Raw genomic sequence first — 17910 nt, 5'->3', positions numbered from 1 at the left:
AGAAAGCAGTCAATGAGGATAAGGGCAAGAAGTGCCCGAGGTCAAGTAGAGTAGGGAGCCCACAGTCAGGCAGGTTACAGTAGGGAGCCTGCAGTCAGGTAGGTTACAGTAGGGAGCCTGCAGTCAGGCAGGTTACAATAGGGAGCATGAGGTCAGGCAGGTTACAGTAGGGAGCATGAGGTCAGGCAGGTTACAGTAGGGAGCATGAGGTCAGGCAGGTTACAGTAGGGAGCATGAGGTCAGGCAGGTTACAGTAGGGAGCCCGCAGTCAGGCAGGTTACAGTAGGGAGCCCACAGTCAGGTAGGTTACAGTAGGGAGCCTGCAGTCAGGTAGGTTACAGTAGGGAGCCCACAGTCAGGCAGGTTACAATAGGGAGCATGAGGTCAGGCAGGTTACAGTAGGGAGCATGAGGTCAGGCAGGTTACAATAGGGAGCATGAGGTCAGGCAGGTTACAGTAGGGAGCATGAGGTCAGGCAGGTTACAGTAGGGAGCCCGCAGTCAGGCAGGTTACAGTAGGGAGCCCACAGTCAGGTAGGTTACAGTAGGGAGCCCACAGTCAGGCAGGTTACAGTAGGGAGCCCACAGTCAGGCAGGTTACAGTAGGGAGCATGAGGTCAGGCAGGTTACAGTAGGGAGCCCACAGTCAGGCAGGTTACAGTAGGGAGCCCACAGTCAGGCAGGTTACAGTAGGGAGCCCACAGTCAGGCAGGTTACAGTAGGGAGCCCACAGTCAGGCAGGTTACAGTAGGGAGCCCGCAGTCAGGCAGGTTACAATAGGGAGCATGAGGTCAGGCAGGTTACAGTAGGGAGCCCACAGTCAGGCAGGTTACAGTAGGGAGCCCACAGTCAGGCAGGTTACAGTAGGGAGCCCACAGTCAGGTAGGTTACAGTAGGGAGCATGAGGTCAGGCAGGTTACAGTAGGGAGCATGAGGTCAGGCAGGTTACAGTAGGGAGCATGAGGTCAGGCAGGTTACAGTAGGGAGCATGAGGTCAGGCAGGTTACAGTAGGGAGCCCACAGTCAGGCAGGTTACAGTAGGGAGCCCACAGTCAGGTAGGTTACAGTAGGGAGCCCACAGTCAGGCAGGTTACAGTAGGGAGCCCACAGTCAGGCAGGTTACAGTAGGGAGCCCACAGTCAGGCAGGTTACAGTAGGGAGCCCACAGTCAGGCAGGTTACAGTAGGGAGCCCACAGTCAGGCAGGTTACAGTAGGGAGCCCACAGTCAGGCAGGTTACAGTAGGGAGCCCACAGTCAGGCAGGTTACAGTAGGGAGCCCACAGTCAGGCAGGTTACAGTAGGGAGCACACAGTCAGGCAGGTTACAGTAGGGAGCCCGCAGTCAGGCAGGTTACAGTAGGGAGCATGAGGTCAGGCAGGTTACAGTAGGGAGCATGAGGTCAGGCAGGTTACAGTAGGGAGCCCACAGTCAGGCAGGTTACAGTAGGGAGCCCACAGTCAGGCAGGTTACAGTAGGGAGCCCGCAGTCAGGCAGGTTACAGTAGGGAGCCCGCAGTCAGGCAGGTTACAGTAGGGAGCATGAGGTCAGGCAGGTTACAGTAGGGAGCCCACAGTCAGGCAGGTTACAGTAGGGAGCATGAGGTCAGGCAGGTTACAGTAGGGAGCATGAGGTCAGGCAGGTTACAGTAGGGAGCCCACAGTCAGGCAGGTTACAGTAGGGAGCCCACAGTCAGGCAGGTTACAGTAGGGAGCCCACAGTCAGATACCTTTAGGTCACAGTTTCTCTGGTCGCTTTGAGTTGTAGTTCTTCTTCATCTGTCCTGACTCTGCCCCAGATACTGTGCGGCCGCCCCTCCCCCGCCACTTGTCAATCATAGCTCGGGTAGGCGGAGCTTTGGAGCAGTGACGCCGGCGTGCTATTTTGGAACGCAGCGTCGATAGTACGCAGGAACGTAACTGGCGACGCTGCTGGCGTCACGGACGGCATAGGCGGGGACGTAGGAGGATTCTCCCGCAACAGCTCATACACTACGGGGACTCCAGAATAATCGATTAATATCCGGACATAGGGGGAGGCGCAGAACAGGAGCGAAAACATGTACAGGGGGTGGATGAGTGAGAAGAAGCACCAGAGAGGGGCAGTTACCTGTACAGGGGGTGGATGAGTGAGAAGATACACCAGAGAGGGGCAGTTACCTGTACAGGGGGTGGATGAGTGAGAAGATACACCAGAGAGGGGCAGTTACCTGTACAGGGGGTGGATGAGTGAGAAGATACACCAGAGAGGGGCAGTTACCTGTACAGGGGGTGGATGAGTGAGAAGATGCACCAGAGAGGGGCAATTACCTGTACAGGGGGTGGATCAGTGGGAAGATGCACCAGAGAGGGGCAGTTACCTGTACAGGGGGTGGATGAGTGAGAAGAAGCACCAGAGAGAGGCAATTACCTGTACAGGGGGTGGATCAGTGGGAAGATGCACCAGAGAGGGGCAGTTACCTGTACAGGGGGTGGATCAGTGAGAAGATGCACCAGAGAGGGGCAATTACCTGTACAGGGGGTGGATGAGTGAGAAGAAGCACCAGAGAGGGGCAGTTACCTGTACAGGGGGTGGATGAGTGAGAAGAAGCACCAGAGAGGGGCAGTTAACTGTACAGGGGGTGGATCAGTGAGAAGATGCACCAGAGAGGGGCAGTTACTTGTACAGGAGGTGGATCAAAGAGAAGATGCATCAGAGGGGCTATTGCCTGTACAAGGGGTGGATCAGTGAGAAGCTGTGCCACAAAGAGACTGTTACCTGTACAGGGGGTGGATCAGTGAGAAGATGTGCCACAAAGAGACTGTTACCTGTACAGGGGGTGGATGAGTGAGAAGATGCACCAGAGAGGGGCAATTACCTGTACAGGGGGTGGATGAGTGAGAAGAAGCACCAGAGAGGGGCAGTTACCTGTACAGGGGGTGGATGAGTGAGAAGAAGCACCAGAGAGGGGCAGTTACCTGTACAGGGGGTGGATGAGTGAGAAGAAGCACCAGAGAGGGGCAGTTACCTGTACAGGGGGTGGATGAGTGAGAAGAAGCACCAGAGAGGGGCAGTTACCTGTACAGGGGGTGGATGAGTGAGAGGATACACCAGAGAGGGGCAGTTACCTGTACAGGGGGTTGATCAGTGAGAAGATGCACCAGAGAGGGGCAGTTACCTGTACAGGGGGTGAATGAGTGAGAAGATGCACCAGAGAGGGGCAGTTACCTGTACAGGGGGTGGATGAGTGAGAAGAAGCACTAAAGAGAGGTTGTTATCTGTATGCGAGGTGGATCAGTGGGAAGATGGACCAGAGAGGGGCAGTTACTTGTACAGGAGGTGGATCAAAGAGAAGATGCATCAGAGGGGCTATTGCCTGTACAAGGGGTGGATCAGTGAGAAGCTGTGCCACAAAGAGACTGTTACCTGTACAGGGGGTGGATCAGTGAGAAGATGTGCCACAAAGAGACTGTTACCTGTACAGGGGGTGGATCAGTTAGAGGAGGCATCAGAGAGAGGCTGTTACCTGTACACAGGGTGCATTAGTGAAAAGATTCATCACAATGGCTGTTACCTGTACAGAGGGTGGAACAGTGAGGCGTACAGGTGGTGGATTGGTGAGAACATACACCAGATTGTTCTCTTACCTGTATAGACTAGATCAGTATGGAGAGAGGCTGTTCCCAGTGCACTGGGGTAAATCTATAAAAAGATGGACCAGAAGAGGTTTTTACCTGTACAAGGAGTGAATAAGTGAGAAGATGCACCACAGAGGTGCTCCTACCTGTATGAGGGGTGGATTAGTGAAAAAGTGTGCCAGAGAGGATTTGTAATTTGCACATAGGGTGGATCAATGAGAGGCTGTAAGGTGAGAAAGAAGATGTTACCTGAACAGTAGTGGATGAGTGAGAAAATATTTCATAGATCTGTAATCGGTACACAGGGATAACTGAGTAATAATAAAGCTTTATAATTTGGGTGGATCAGTGAGAAACAGTTTCAGAGAGGAACATTTACTTGTACAGGGGGTTGAATCAGTAAGGAAGTTTTACCTGTATGGGGAACAGATTAGTGAGAACATGCTCCAGAGATTAACTGTACAGGGGTGGATGAGTGAGGCGATGCTTCATAGGGGATTGTTACATGCACATGAAGGTGGATTAGTAGGAGGTGTCCCAAAGGCTGGCTGTGACTTGAACTAAAATTTGGATCAGTGCCAGTGAAAATTTGTGAAATTACCTACACTGGGGGGTGGGTGGATTAGTGAGAAGATGTCGGGGGGGGGGCTGTTACCTTTGCTGATCCCTGTTCTCAGAAGTCGTCATACCATTGGCTTCATTCTTGTGTAAGACTCACAATTTATTTAACCCTTTGACCCCAGATGACGTATGTGCAAAAGTATTTGCCCCCCTTCCAGGTCTGTACCACGTGTTTGAGTCCTGCAGTATACATGTATACGTTCAGGAAATGGAGGGATGCTATAACTGGTAGACTCATTTTATTCCATCACCCCGGTTTATGTCGGCAGACCTTTATGAAGGTATTCTGCCGCACACATCCGTGTACTGCCTGAGGGTGCTGAGTCCTAGAGAACAAGAGGGGTGCAAATACTTTTTATGGCTCTTTTTAAATTTTGTTGCATTTTTGTTTTGTTTTGTTTGCAAATTTGGATATTTCCTCTGTCTCTTTCATTCTCCATATTTCCACCCATTCTCCCACCATCCTCTCTTCTCCTCTTCCTCTCTCCTCCAGTCTCTCATCTTCTCTTCTTCCTCTTGTCTCTTGTCTTCTCTTCTTACTCTCTCTCCCCCGGTCTCTCGTCTTCTCTTCTTCCTTCCTTCAGTCTCGTCTTTTTTTCCTTTCTTCTCCCATCTCTTGCATTTTCTTTTTACTCTCTTCTCCAGTCTCTTGTATTCTTTTCTTCCTCACTCCTCTAGTCTCTTGTCTTTGCTTCTTCCTCTCTTCTCCAGTCTCGTCTTTTCTTTGGCCTCTCGTTTTCTCTTCTTTCTTTACACTTTTCCAGTTTCTTGTGTTCTCTTCTTCTCTCCTCCAGACTCTCGTCTTCTCTTCTTTCTCTCTTCAGTCTCTCGTTTTTTCTTCCCTTCTTCTACAGTGTCTCATTTTCTTTTCTTCCCCCCTTCTCCAGTCTATCGTCCTCTCGTCTTCATCTCTCCTTCAGTCTCTAGTCTTCTTTTTCTCTTCAGTGCCTCATCCTCTTCTTCCTCTCTCCAATTTCTCGTCTTCTCTTCTTCCTCTCGTCTCTTGTCTTCCACTCGTATATTCCCTCTTCTTTTATTCATCCATAGTTCCTTTTCCATTCTCCTCTTCCCTCGTCTTCTTATCGCTCTGCCTTTTTTCCTCTTTCAATTTCTCATCTTCTCTTCTATTTTCCCATCTTCTCTTCCTGCTGTCTTTTGTATTTCATCTTTCCTTCCTTCTCTGTTTTCCAGTTTCTTACCTTCCCTTATCCACCCCCTTATTCAGTCTCTCCTCTTCTTAATTTTCTCATAGTCTCTTTCATGTGTGTAAATATCTGTTTCTCTCTTTGCACCAGGAGTGTGTGGCCCTGTGTGATGTTCCCTCCTCCTTTGTTCCCACCGTTACGGCCATCACCAGTAGTCAAGACCTCCAGTGGCTGGTCACTCCGGCCCTTATATCTTCCATGGCTCAATCCCAACCACCACCTGGACCGTCTGTTGACCCGTATGACTTGCCAGGCCCCAGCTACGCCTCACCCTCTGGGTCATCGTATGGTACAAGTCAGCCTGCCGCCTCTTCCTCGGGTCAAGAGGAAACACGCCCTTCAAGACCCAGAAAAAGACCTAGAGAAGAAGCGGTAAGTAACATTGTATGAACATAGATGTATGTGACTGATGTGACATTGTATGACACTTCTCACAAGCGCCTCTTTTTCTGCAGCTGACCCCAGAGGAAGAGGAGAAGAGAAGAGTCCGTCGAGAAAGGAACAAACTTGCTGCTGCCAAATGCAGGAACAGGAGACGAGAGCTGACTGACAGATTACAAAATGTAAGAGGCAACCACGGACATATACTGAGGACCAGGGTGCTAGCTCTGCTTTATAATTAAAGGGCGTAACTTTTAAAATTGCCCAAACGTAGATGAAAGTAGCTAATTGTCAATTGATCTTTCTTTATCTTGCAGGAGACAGACCTTTTGGAGGAGGAAAAGTCCAACCTTGAGGCTGAGATTGATGAGCTGCGCAGACAGAAGGAACAGCTGGAATTTGCTCTTCTCTCCCACCGATCGGGATGCAAACTGCCCTTTGAGGACCCTGACCTGCCCCTCACTGAGCCAGCCACATCCTTTTCCCTCGGTGGACTTCTACCTTCATTTCCCCCTCAGCCGGAGGTATCATTCCCTATCTGTTTGCCTCCACTACCGGACTCAGACTGTACCACCAGCGCGGGATCTTACACATCTTCATTTGTGTTCACCTCCCCAGAGGGAGGAGCCTGTGGAAGCCGGTACCAGCGCAGCAGCGGAAGTGAGCGCTCCTCCTCCGACTCGCTCAGCTCCCCATCACTCCTGGCCCTCTGAGACATAACTTTCCTCTCTTGGCCCTGTGCAACTTAACCTCCCCCATTGCTCTTGTCCCTCTGAGACATTACCCTCTCTGCTCATTCCTTTTTCTGTTCCTTTGCTTAATTTGTTGTATTTGTGCTTGTCCTGCTACTCATGTTCCCATAATCCATTGCACCCTATGTTCCCTCTGGGTAGAGGCTCCACATTGGAAGGTCTTGCTACCCTGTAATGAGGGTTCTAGCTACTGCCTCCTGCTCTTCTCCCATTTTTCCTTGCTCCTTTTCCTTCCTCGGGAGTGTGAGGGGGGCTGAGCGCTGTCAAGAAGATCTTGCTGTCTACATTCCGAAAACAAAATGCTGCCAACAAGAGCTGAAACCAGGATCCCCAGATGAGAGGCTGTGACCACTGCTGTGAGATGGGGTGTTATGGGGAGGGTGCGGGATGATACTGATACTGAGTGCAGCATTTAACCTCCTCCCTGCCAGGGATGTTGCTGCTGCTGAGCCTTTAACTGTCCCCTCCAAGCAGAACTTTTTCACGCCCATCCTCTCTATAAGACAACAAAAGAGTAATGTGTATTCCTACCCCTCACTGGGAACAGGTCATGTCCATATTGAAGGTCCTTCATTTGTGGTGAGCATTGGACGCTGTTGTGGTCGTCGCCCTCTGATGGGTGTATCACTGTATATCGGCTCAGCGAATGTCCTAAGACTTTGTGATGTGCAGCACGGTCTGACATTCCTATATGTGATGAGACTATATGTAGGGTGTGCGCAGCGTGCAGCTCTGTGATAGGAACAGGCCATGTACCGAGCTGCACTGTGCACGCCTGTGTATATAGATATTTCAGAATATATTTTTGATGCTATATATATTTTTATATATAGAAGTATTTATATACACACATCTATATATTCCAGCACTGGATCCAGTCCTGACAATATGAGGAGTCCCCTCCCTCCTTGGGCCCACGCACCGGGTGCAGCCATCGTTTTATGAAGAGAGCAGGCCGGCAAACCAGAAGAAATACTAAAGTCCCTTTAATATGTGAAAACTGCTCTGAGATCTCTTCCTCCTCTGTCGGGATCCGAGTACTAGAAGTTATATAGGTCCAAAGCCTGAGGCTGCACCACTGAGTAACTGATGACAACACCCTATACCTTCCAAGAAATCCCTGTGTGGATCCAGATCACCATCCCCATCAAGATCTACATTCTGCCTCACATATTGGCCGCTTGATGTGGATGGTGATTGTCTCAGTGGAGCAGCCTCACAAGGATGGTGATTGTATCAGTGGAGCAGCTTCACGAGGTAGGTTATTGTCTCAGTGGAGCAGCCTCACGAGGTTGGTTATTGTCTCAGTGGAGCAGCCTCACTTATACTGTAACTTCAAGTAATTGGATCTCAACAGATAAGAGAGAAATTAGGTAGTGGTTGTCATGATCACCTAGGGTCCATTATCCTTCTATACTGTCCATATCGATAGTGATGACCTGCCACACGGAGGGCACTGTGTATTGTGTTGCCTTCGTCCCTGTGGACAGCATACGAAGGTCAGGAGATGCTGTTGCCTGCCTGTGGACCCTCAATGAGGGTCACTGACTGGGCCCTACTGTCTGCAACCACCTGTAAACACTGCCCTACCCATAGGGGATAAGAGGGGGAGGGGCTGTGCTGTGTATAGTCCCTGTGTTAGTGCTGTAAGAATTAGAGGATTATATTATTATATATTATATCTATTTTTTGACTTCATTATAGTTTTATGTCTTTATTGAACGGTGACCAATAAACTGCAGAAAACAAATCGAGTCTCTGCCTTGTTGTGTCGTTTCTGTGACTTTCATACACCATGCTTGAGAGTACTCTGGTCCAGTGCACACCAGGATGATGGGATTCAGGAATATGGAAGACTCAACTCCAGTGTAAGACCCATACTAGATAAGTAGTAAAGGAAAAATCGAGCTCCGTACTGAAGGATTCCAGAATTGTAAGGTTGTAAACTATTCTACAGTGCTTACAGACCCTAACATACCTGCAGACTTGGCTCATAGATAGAAAACATGCCCCCAACATAATACTTGTCAATTGTAAAGGATTATATAACTCCTTCAAGATGGAAATCCATCACAGAGTGGAGCAGAAGATGTTGGTTGTTCCTAGCTGTGTGCACAATAGGGAGCAAGTTAAAAGAAACAGGAAGATTATGAATAGAAAAGATACAGGTGGAGCAAGGAACATCAAGAAAACTTACAGCAATTGATGGAAACAGGAGTCTGGGTCTGTGATGGAAATGAAAGAAATCGAGGAAAACAAGAAGTATCCTAGTCCTAAAGAAAACAAGGCTAAAGAGAAAAATCCCAGAAGATTCGATGAAAGTGATCACTGATCAGTCTCTACTTTGTATTGGATGAACAGATGATGCTGTCACTTGTATCTGGGGTCGATCTTATCAAACATATGATGATAAATCAGGAAATCAATATTATTTCCATCATTAATGATACAAGGCAGCATGGTAGGTGAAGGACCAGGGAAGACAGTCATCACAGCAGCCGTCAGCCCATAGGAGGACTGATTTATTGTGGACATCTTTCCCATTTCACCCATAGAAAATAGGCTTGGTAATAATGACATCATTGTTCAGGATGATGATGCGTCTTATGACAAGGAATGAATGTTACAGCTTTTCGAGATGTCAACTCAATTACATGGAGCAAATAGTCTGCATTTCAATCTCATTAACATTTATGATGGAAATTAAAAAATTTGCCCCATCCTGCGATGCTGATCGGCCTCCATGCTGCAAGAAAGTAGAGGGCAGCTTAAAGTAGAATACTGCTTATCATCAGTGAAGTCAGAGTGTCAGAAATGAAGAAAAGGACAAAGAACTAATAGAATTTTATTTTGATGATTCTGGAATTTATGTATTTGATCGGTAAAAACATCGGCCATAATTTCTAGTTATACATTTTTAGTGTGGTCCAATATTTTTTTTTTCTTACACAGGAGCTTGTAGATAAAAATTAGTGAGGTTCAAATACGTGTGGAAAATACAGACACTAAGGATTGGCACCCCCTATAGACAGAGAGAGGAAGACACTAACTGCTCACTACCAAGAACTGCTGTAAAAGGAATATTATGATGGCGCCCCCTGCTGCTCACTACCAATAACTGCTATACAGAGAATACGGTGATGCCTGTGTCAGGGTTAAAAATACTGACGCATGATCTGCTTTGGTCTCTATATAAAAAGCCTGAGGAGAAGTCCAGTGTTTTTGAAGACTGATATAGGGAGAGCACTCCAGAGCCCAGTTAAAGCATAGAGCCAATCCGAGACCAGTGTGAGACAATGTGACACAGAAGAAGGAATAATATTTTTTGTATGGCACCTGTAATAATTTTAGGAATAACCTGTCAATCTATTGTGACTCCACAGTCTCGGCTCTGGACACTCTGATTAGCAGAAGTCAAAAATATGTCAACGCCAAAGAGAATCTAGATATGTAAATGGGGTCAAAATAAAGAAGCCGGAAGGAACTGGAAAAGAACAATGCAAGAAAGAAAAAAGACTAAAGAAAACTATAAAAGTGTCTAAAAAACAAAGTTATGGGAAGCTAAAGAGAAGAATCATGAGGATTGCATTAAAGTTCAGACACCACTAATACAGATACTTAGGAAGAGGGTCCGCTATGGGCAGAGAAGGAAAAACTACCAGGAACTGCTGTAAAATAAATATTGTAATGCTGCCCTCTGCTGCTCACCCCCAATAACTGCTATACAAAGAATATAGTGATGTCTGTGTGGGGGTTAAAAATACTGCTGCATGATCTGCATTGGCCCAAAGAGCCTCAGGAGGAGTCCAGCAGCCAGCAAGAGAGTCTGATGGAAGGAGAGCACTGCACAGTAGTTTCAGCACAGAGGAAGTCCAAGAGACCAGTGACAATGATATTTTTTTTATCCATAACACCTGTAATTATATTGGGAATACACTGTCAATATATTGTTTTTCGGAGTCTTGGCTCTGGACATGCTGGTTAGAAGAATCTATTAGGTAGTCAAAAATATGTCAAAGCCAAAAGGAACCTAGATACACAAACGGGAACAAAGTCAAGTAGCCAAAAGGAACTGATAAAGCAGGATGTCACGCAGACGAGAATTCAGGAAGTCAAAACCTATACAGAGCATCAGGGGTTAATATCCAAGTGAGTAGCTGGGTCAGAACTCTGAGATACCAGTCCTCCTGTGCACCAGGTAACATGCAAGGTGCAATAACTGGCATAAAACTGGTCTGCTGTCCAAGCCTCTTGACCAAATGGACCTGCTAATGTATTGCCTGGCAAAGTCCTGTGACTGGCAGGTCGGTATGCACAGTGTAGACACACTGCTCAGCCCTTCTACCAGCATCACTGAGGGGACCCGTGTCATAAAAGAAGCCACAGAAACACAGAGGGATATGTTCATTACACTAACACCCTCTTCTACAATGGGCTAATGGAACTTCAAGACTTTCTTTCAGCTTCACGGAGGATTGTTTTATGTTTTGCATTGATTCGTATAATTCTCAGCTTCAGGATAGTAATGGTGAGAAGCCATAGTTACAGAAGAATGAAGATATTCCTATAGATTCCTAGTCTAATCAGGTTATGGAAGGTAAGTGACCCAATCAGATTGATGGTTGGTTATGTAAAATAATTTTTTTAAAATTCTGTTTCCGGTTCAGTCAGATTGGTCCCTGGTTTTAGGTTGGTAGGCCAACAAGAATACCAACTTTTAACCTTTGTAAATTATCACCGATCGTCGATCAGTAACTACAATTATTTGCTGGTCCACGTAACCCGACAACGTGTTGTATAAAGAGATAAACGATGCATTCTGCAAGTAGTAGAAATCCTTTGATGGCCAATGTGTTTCTTGGAGAACTTGTAACATGAAGGGTTATGTCAGTTTCCCAGCTGATAAATATTCAGGAACAAGGACCCTAAAGCCAAAGCCTCCTTAACCAGTTTGGTGAATGCATGGATATAAGAAATTGGCTCCATTCCTCAAAGAGGAACTTAGTAACAAGTAAGCCATGGTTACCCATATGTTTTTTCCCATGGATGAAAAACATAAATTACTAACCGGGTAATTTCTTTTCTTTGAGCCCATGACGGCACCCCTGGAGAGGACCACCTCCTACTCCCATTGGACAGGAAACAGGACCACTGGACCTTAAAAGAATCGCCTCCTCTCACCAACACCAGTTTCTTAGCAAGGTTCCTAGGAGTGAAGGTTAATAAACACAACATAGAACAAAATTGTGCGTGTGTGTGTATATACATATATATCTATATATATATCTATAATTTTTTTTTTTTTAAAGACAAAATATGAAACTTAACAGGGTGGGTATTAGGCGGGGTGCCGTCGTGGGCTCAAAGAAAAGAAATTACCCGGTTAGTAATTTATGTTTTCCCTTTCGCCCTATGACGGCACCCCTGGAGAGTAGACTAGGAATCTTTTTCCCCGCCTAGGGGAGGACTACTGCCTGAAGAACCCTACTTCCAAATGTAAGATCTTCTGTGGAGGACAGTTGTAGTCTGTAGTGTTTGAAGAAAGTGTGTGGGGTGCTCCATGTAGCTGTTCTGCAAATCTGTTCTAAGGGGACAGAAGCCCTCTCTGCCCATGAAGTGGCCACTGCCCTAGTTGAATGTGCCCCAAAGCCCACCGGAACATCCTTCCCACTAGACTTCTCCAATAGCCTGTCTGACCCATCTAGAAATAGTCTGTGATGTAGCTGCTTTTCCCCTTTTTTTCCTATGTCTCCAATCTCTAGTAACATCAAGGTAATGTAAAATGATACGTCTCACATCTAGAGTGTGGAAGGCTGACTCTCTCTCGTTAGTGGGATTGTTACAGAAGGAGGGAAGAACTACTTCTTGGGTTCTATGAAAATTGGAAACAACCTTAGGCCCCGTTCCCACTGAGCAAAACTAGCGGAATTCCGTTAGCCTCCCGCTCATAATGGGAGTCTATGGGAGACGCGCGCTCCTGCCCTGTCCGCGCTGAAGAATGAACATGTTCATTCTTCAGCGCGGACAGGGCAGGAGCGCGCACCTCCCATAGACTCCCACTATGAGCGGGAGGCTAACGGCATTCCACTGCAGAATTCCGCTAGTTTTGCTCAGTGGGAACGGGGCCTTAGGGAGAAAAGCAGGATCGGGTGACAGAATAATTCTGTCATCTCTGATGGTCATGTAGGGAGAGACAATGGAAAAAGCTCTAATTTCGCTAACTCTTCTAGCTGATATAATGGCTAATAGAAAAGCTAGTTTCCAAGATAGTAATTTAATTGGTAAATCAGACATGGGTTCGAATGGGGCAAGTGTTAATGCTGAAAGAACAATGTTCAGATCCCATGGTGGTAGTTTGGACTTAGAGGTAGGATTAAGTCTTACTGCGGCCTTTTAGAACCTCTTAATCCAAGGATGCTCTGCCAGTCTGTAATCAAATAGAGCACTAAGTGCTGACACTTCGACTTTGATGGTACTAGGTCTCAATTTCTTCTTTAGGCCCTCCTGTAAATAGTCCAGAATCAGTGGAATGTCAGGAGGGGCTAGTACATTAATAGGATGGTTCACAAATGCACAAAAGGATTTCCAGGTTCTGAGGTAAATCATGGATGTTACCCTCTTACGATTTGCAAGCAATGTAGATATCACCTGGGGGGACAGACGTCTATCAATCAAGAGCTGCCTCTCACACGCCAGGCTGTCAGATGTAAATTCTGAACTGTGGGATGGTAAACTGGGCCCTGGCACAGGAGATCCCGTCTCTCCGGTAACACCCATGGGTCGGCTATCGACATTCTTCTCAACCAACTGAACCACACCCTTCTGGGCCAGAAGGGTGCAATTAGAATGGTATCTGCCCTGTCTTGTCTGATCTTGCGAATGACTCTGGGAAGAAGTCTGATCGGAGGAAAGAGATATAACAGATTCTCCCCCCAATACTGTGCCAGCGCGTCCACAGCTACAGGTCTGTCCTTCGGGCGAAGGGAGTAGAATTTCTGAACTTTCCTGTTGGCCCGTGTAGCGAATAAGTCCATCTTCGGGGTTCCCCAGAGTTTGCAAATTTGTTTGAAACCTCCTGGGACAATTCCCATTCCCCCTGATTGAGTCTTTGTCGACTGAGATAGTCTGCTGTCGTGTTGTCTACTCCTCTCAGATGTAAGGCTGTCAAGGAGAGGAAGTGTGGTTCTGCTAACCTGAAGATGTAGTGAGTTATTCTCATCAGGTCTGGAGATCTTGTTCCTCCTTGATGGTTGATGTAGGCTACGACTGCTGCATTGTCGGACAGAACTCTTACATTTTTCCCTTGTAGTTCTGGAAGGGCCTGCGTCAAAGATAGAAAAACGCCTTTCAGTTCTCTTACATTTTGGGACTGTCTTGCTTATTCCGCACTCCATCTTCCCTGTAGGAGTAGGGAATTCGAATGAGCCCCCCAACCTGATGGGCTGGCATCTGTTGTGATCGTTACCACTTCCTGAATGTTCCAGGGGAGCCCTTTGCAAAGATTTTCTTGTTGTTCCCACCAGAACAGGGATCTTACAGTCTGTGGAGATATAATGAAAGGGGAATCTAGGGAATCAGGCAATCCATCCCATTCAGCTAAAATCTGTGATTGAAGCACTCTAGTATGATATTGTGCCCAGGGAACCGCTGAAATGCAGGATGTTAATAACCCCAGCAGGGACATGGCTGATCTGAAAGATGTTAGGGGATGGGACCTGATTTCTCTGACCTTAGTCTCTACTAATGAAACCTTGTTATCTGGGAGGAAGGATTTTTGTAAACAATAGTTTAAACAGATCCCCAAGAATTTACAACATTAGGCTGGAATCTTATTTGATTTATCCTCATTAACTTCCCAGCCTAATGAGGAGAAAACTGACTGAACAAAATTAATATCTGATAGTAATGCAGATTGAGAACTGTTAACAATCAGGAAATCATCTAAATAAGGAATGATTATGATGTTCCTTTCCCTAACATGGGCCATAACCTCTGCCATTACTTTCGTCAATACGCTCGGGGCCTGGGAGATTCCAAAGGGCATAGCCGTAAACTGAAAATGTTTAATCTCCTCACCCATGTTAACCGCGACTCTCAAAAATCTCTGATGATCCGGATGCATCGGGATGTGATAGTATGCATCTTTAAGATCAATCGTGGCCATGAAACAAAATTCTGAGAGGTTTAGAATAGCAGAGGAGATGGATTCCATTCTGAACCTTTCATAGGTGAGGGCCCTGTTCAGAGGTTTGAGGTTAATAATGGTTCTGTATGATCCATTGGATTTCTGAACCAGAAATAAAGTGTAGAGTAGAATCCCACCTTCTTTTGAGCTTCTGGCACTGGGATAAGAACTCTCTTCTGCAATAATGAATACACTTCCGCTACAAGAGCAGAGTGTTTGTGTGGGTCTGAGGATAAATCGGTACACACGAACCTTTCCCCTGGGGAGGACGAGAAAGAAATTTTTAGGCCAAATTTTATTATGTCCAAAACATATGCACTGGCAGAGATGGTACACCATTGTGAAACATAATAAGACAACCGCCCTCCCACAGGGACCTCATGTCATTGCGCTGGTTTCTTGCTATCAGAAGAGGGGAAAAGAAACCCTTTACTTTTCTTGGCTGGCCTCCAATCTTTCCTAGTGGAAGAACCCCCACCCCTGGGCTTCCTACCTCTTCCCCTGGCAGGTGTACTGGATTGCTGAGGGATGATGGGAAACCCTTTCTTCCTGTCGGAATCTTTCTCCAGCACGTTGTCGAGTGCGGACCCAAAAAAAAACTTCCCCTCGCAGGGGATGCCACATAATTTAGCTTTAGAAGTTGTATCCCCCTTCCAGTCCTTCAGCCATAAAGTACATCTAGCGGAGTTGGAAAGAGCGGCTGAGCGTGCAGTTAGTTTTAATGCATCCGCAGATGCCTCAGCCAGGGCCGCTTCTGCCATGAGGCGGAATGAGTATTCCGCCTCAGGCGGCAGATTCTGCGGCCCTGCAGGGGGCGGCAGATAGCCGCCCTGCAGCCGCTCACCTGTCCTGCGGCAGCCGTCCGGTCCAGCTACCAACGCTCACCGATGTCCCCCGCCGCGCTCCCGCGCTGTCAAGTCAGCAGCTTTCATAGTCCTCCAGTAAGTCGTGAGTGCCCGGGGTCAGCGGGGGCCGCGATGAGCTGGGACAGCGGTTATCGTTGGCGGCGGGATGGCGGCGATGACAGCCGCTGACTGAGGGCGCGGGAGCGCGGCAGGGGACAGCGGTGAGCGTTGGCGGCGGGAGTGCTGCGGCAGGACAGGTGAGCGGATGCAGAGCTGGAGCGTGCGCGGGGGGGGGGGGGGGGTGTTCTTTGTATACGGGGGTGCCGGGTACACATTGTGGTCTGGGGGGTCGGGAGCTAGTGAGGGGGTGGCCGCCTGCGGTTTGCCTCAGGCGGCGGAGACCCCAGAATCGGCCCTGGCCTCAGCCATAAAAGATATGGCATTGTCCATTGTGAAGAAGGCCTGGGTGAAATCCTGACTAGTGTTAGTTTCTCTGACCTTGTCCTTTAATTCCATCATCCACACCTTTAAGGACCTGGCAACAGAAGTTGTAGCATCTAGGGGTTTGAAAGCTGATGATGTAGCTTCCAAATTCTTTCTCAGGTACACCTCTGCCCTCTTATCCAGCGGATCTTTTATAACACCTGAATCTTCAAATGGAAGTGCATTCCTTTTGGTTATTTTGGCCACAGGTGGGTCAATCTTAGGTGCACCTTGCCATGTCTCACAGTCTTCTTGACTGAAGGGGTATTTCCTTTTATACTATAAGAGAAAAAAGGAAAAAAACAACAGACATTGAACATATATTAACAATATGACCAGACAGGTAGTATCTATCACCCACTTACAGCCTGAGAAATGAAAAATTTCCTGTCTGGATTCAACCATTCACGGCTGATCAGGGCTTTTATGTTTTGGTGAACCGGAAACTCCAACCGTTTCTTAGGTGCCAGTTCCTCAAACATCATATCCTGTCTGGTTTTCGGTTGAGGAGTATCATCTATCTCCATAGCTAAGCGGATTGCTTTTATTAAAGAGTCTATGTACTCCGCTGGAAAGGGGGGAGTAGGGGAATCTTCCTCGAAAGCTTCCTCCACCTCATAAGTCAGTTCACTTTGGTCTTCAAAGACATAAGTTCCTGATCCTCCTCAATTGGGGGAGGAAGAGCAACAGACTGGCTAGGCCCTGCGACCTCCAAAGGTTGGGTGTCAGCAAGGGGTGCTGGGGAGACCTCAGCAGTAGCCGTCGTATCAGAAGGAGGTGGGCGGGAAGGAAGATAGGCCCTAATTTCATGCCTAACCATTTCCCTCATATTCCTCATGAAAGAGGGTCCCTGGTCTTCCAAAACACGGTTCATGCAGCCCCCACAAGAACTTTATTATAGGAGCTGCTAAGTCTCTTTTTGCAGATAGGACATTCCTTAACTTTAGAACGTTCCTTCCTAGTGGATTCCTCATAAAATTAAACAATGAACTAAAGTGAGCAAATGTGATTAAAGTATGCATCTGGAGAGATCCCCTCTTACCCCACCATACCGCTGGATTATCTGCAGAAGAGGCTTTGGTAGCATCAGCGCCTTGGGACTCCATCTGACCCAGGATAGTAGGTAGTATGGTCCCACCGCCCGTAATTACAGTAACAGAACGGCAGCAAAAAAAGCAACAACCAGAGACTGTCACAGAAGTGCAAGGCACTCTGAGCCTCCATTGCTGCTGGTTTAAATTTGGCGCCGGAAACACGCCTCAGGACTGGCTGGCTCCGCCCCCCCGCCGCGGCGCTGATGCGGCACACCCTCCCGCAGTCAGACTCTTGACAGGCCTCCAGGCCCAGAAGCTGTCTATCAAGGCCCACAAGACCTCCCCCATCCGGCCGGAACCCCCCCATGGCGTCAGCGCACACCACTTCCGGCCACGCAAGCCGCGTCATGACGTCATACGCCCCCCCCGCTAGCGCGCGCGCACCAGGCAGGCAGCACCTGCCCAGGGGATGCCGGAGGGGCCAGGAAGACCCGTTCCTCTGGAGGTGCCGGAGCTGGAGTCCAGTCTTGGGCAGAGAAGCTGCCTGGGAGTCGGTGAGTCCCACTGCATCGGTGATCCCCAGCCCTGTGAAGGTCCGTCCTGGAGGAGAGACTCCTCCACGTCCTGCTCCCGCGGGACAGAAAACTGTAACTGGTGTTGGTGAGAGGAGGCGATTCTTTTAAGGTCCAGTGGTCCTGTTTCCTGTCCAATGGGAGTAGGAGGTGGTCCTCTACAGGGGTGCAGTCATAGGGCGAAAGGGAAATTTTCATGCAACATAAGTGCAACGATA

General features: G+C 47.9%; 1 protein-coding gene across 4 annotated transcripts in view; it reads left to right on the top strand.

Annotated features, from left to right (window-relative positions):
* The window catches only part of FOSB (FosB proto-oncogene, AP-1 transcription factor subunit), a 20353-nt gene extending 12030 nt beyond the window's left edge, over positions 1-8323 (top strand). For 2 of the 4 annotated variants that reach the window (XM_069985565.1, XM_069985564.1), the window contains exons 2-4: positions 5531-5812; positions 5896-6003; positions 6139-8323. In XM_069985565.1, coding sequence (XP_069841666.1) covers positions 5531-5812; positions 5896-6003; positions 6139-6534 — 786 coding nt within the window. In that variant the 3' untranslated portion in view covers positions 6535-8323. The remainder of the gene's footprint in view (positions 1-5530; positions 5813-5895; positions 6004-6138) is intronic. The other 2 variants (XR_011364754.1, XM_069985566.1) reach the window with 2 other exon arrangements.
* Positions 8324-17910: the final 9587 nt, after the last annotated feature.

This window comes from Dendropsophus ebraccatus, chromosome 10 (assembly GCF_027789765.1).
Source record: "Dendropsophus ebraccatus isolate aDenEbr1 chromosome 10, aDenEbr1.pat, whole genome shotgun sequence".
Lineage (NCBI taxonomy): Eukaryota > Metazoa > Chordata > Amphibia > Anura > Hylidae > Dendropsophus > Dendropsophus ebraccatus.
The sequence above is the reverse complement of the archived record's forward strand: the minus strand, read 5'-3'. Positions and strand labels throughout refer to the sequence as shown.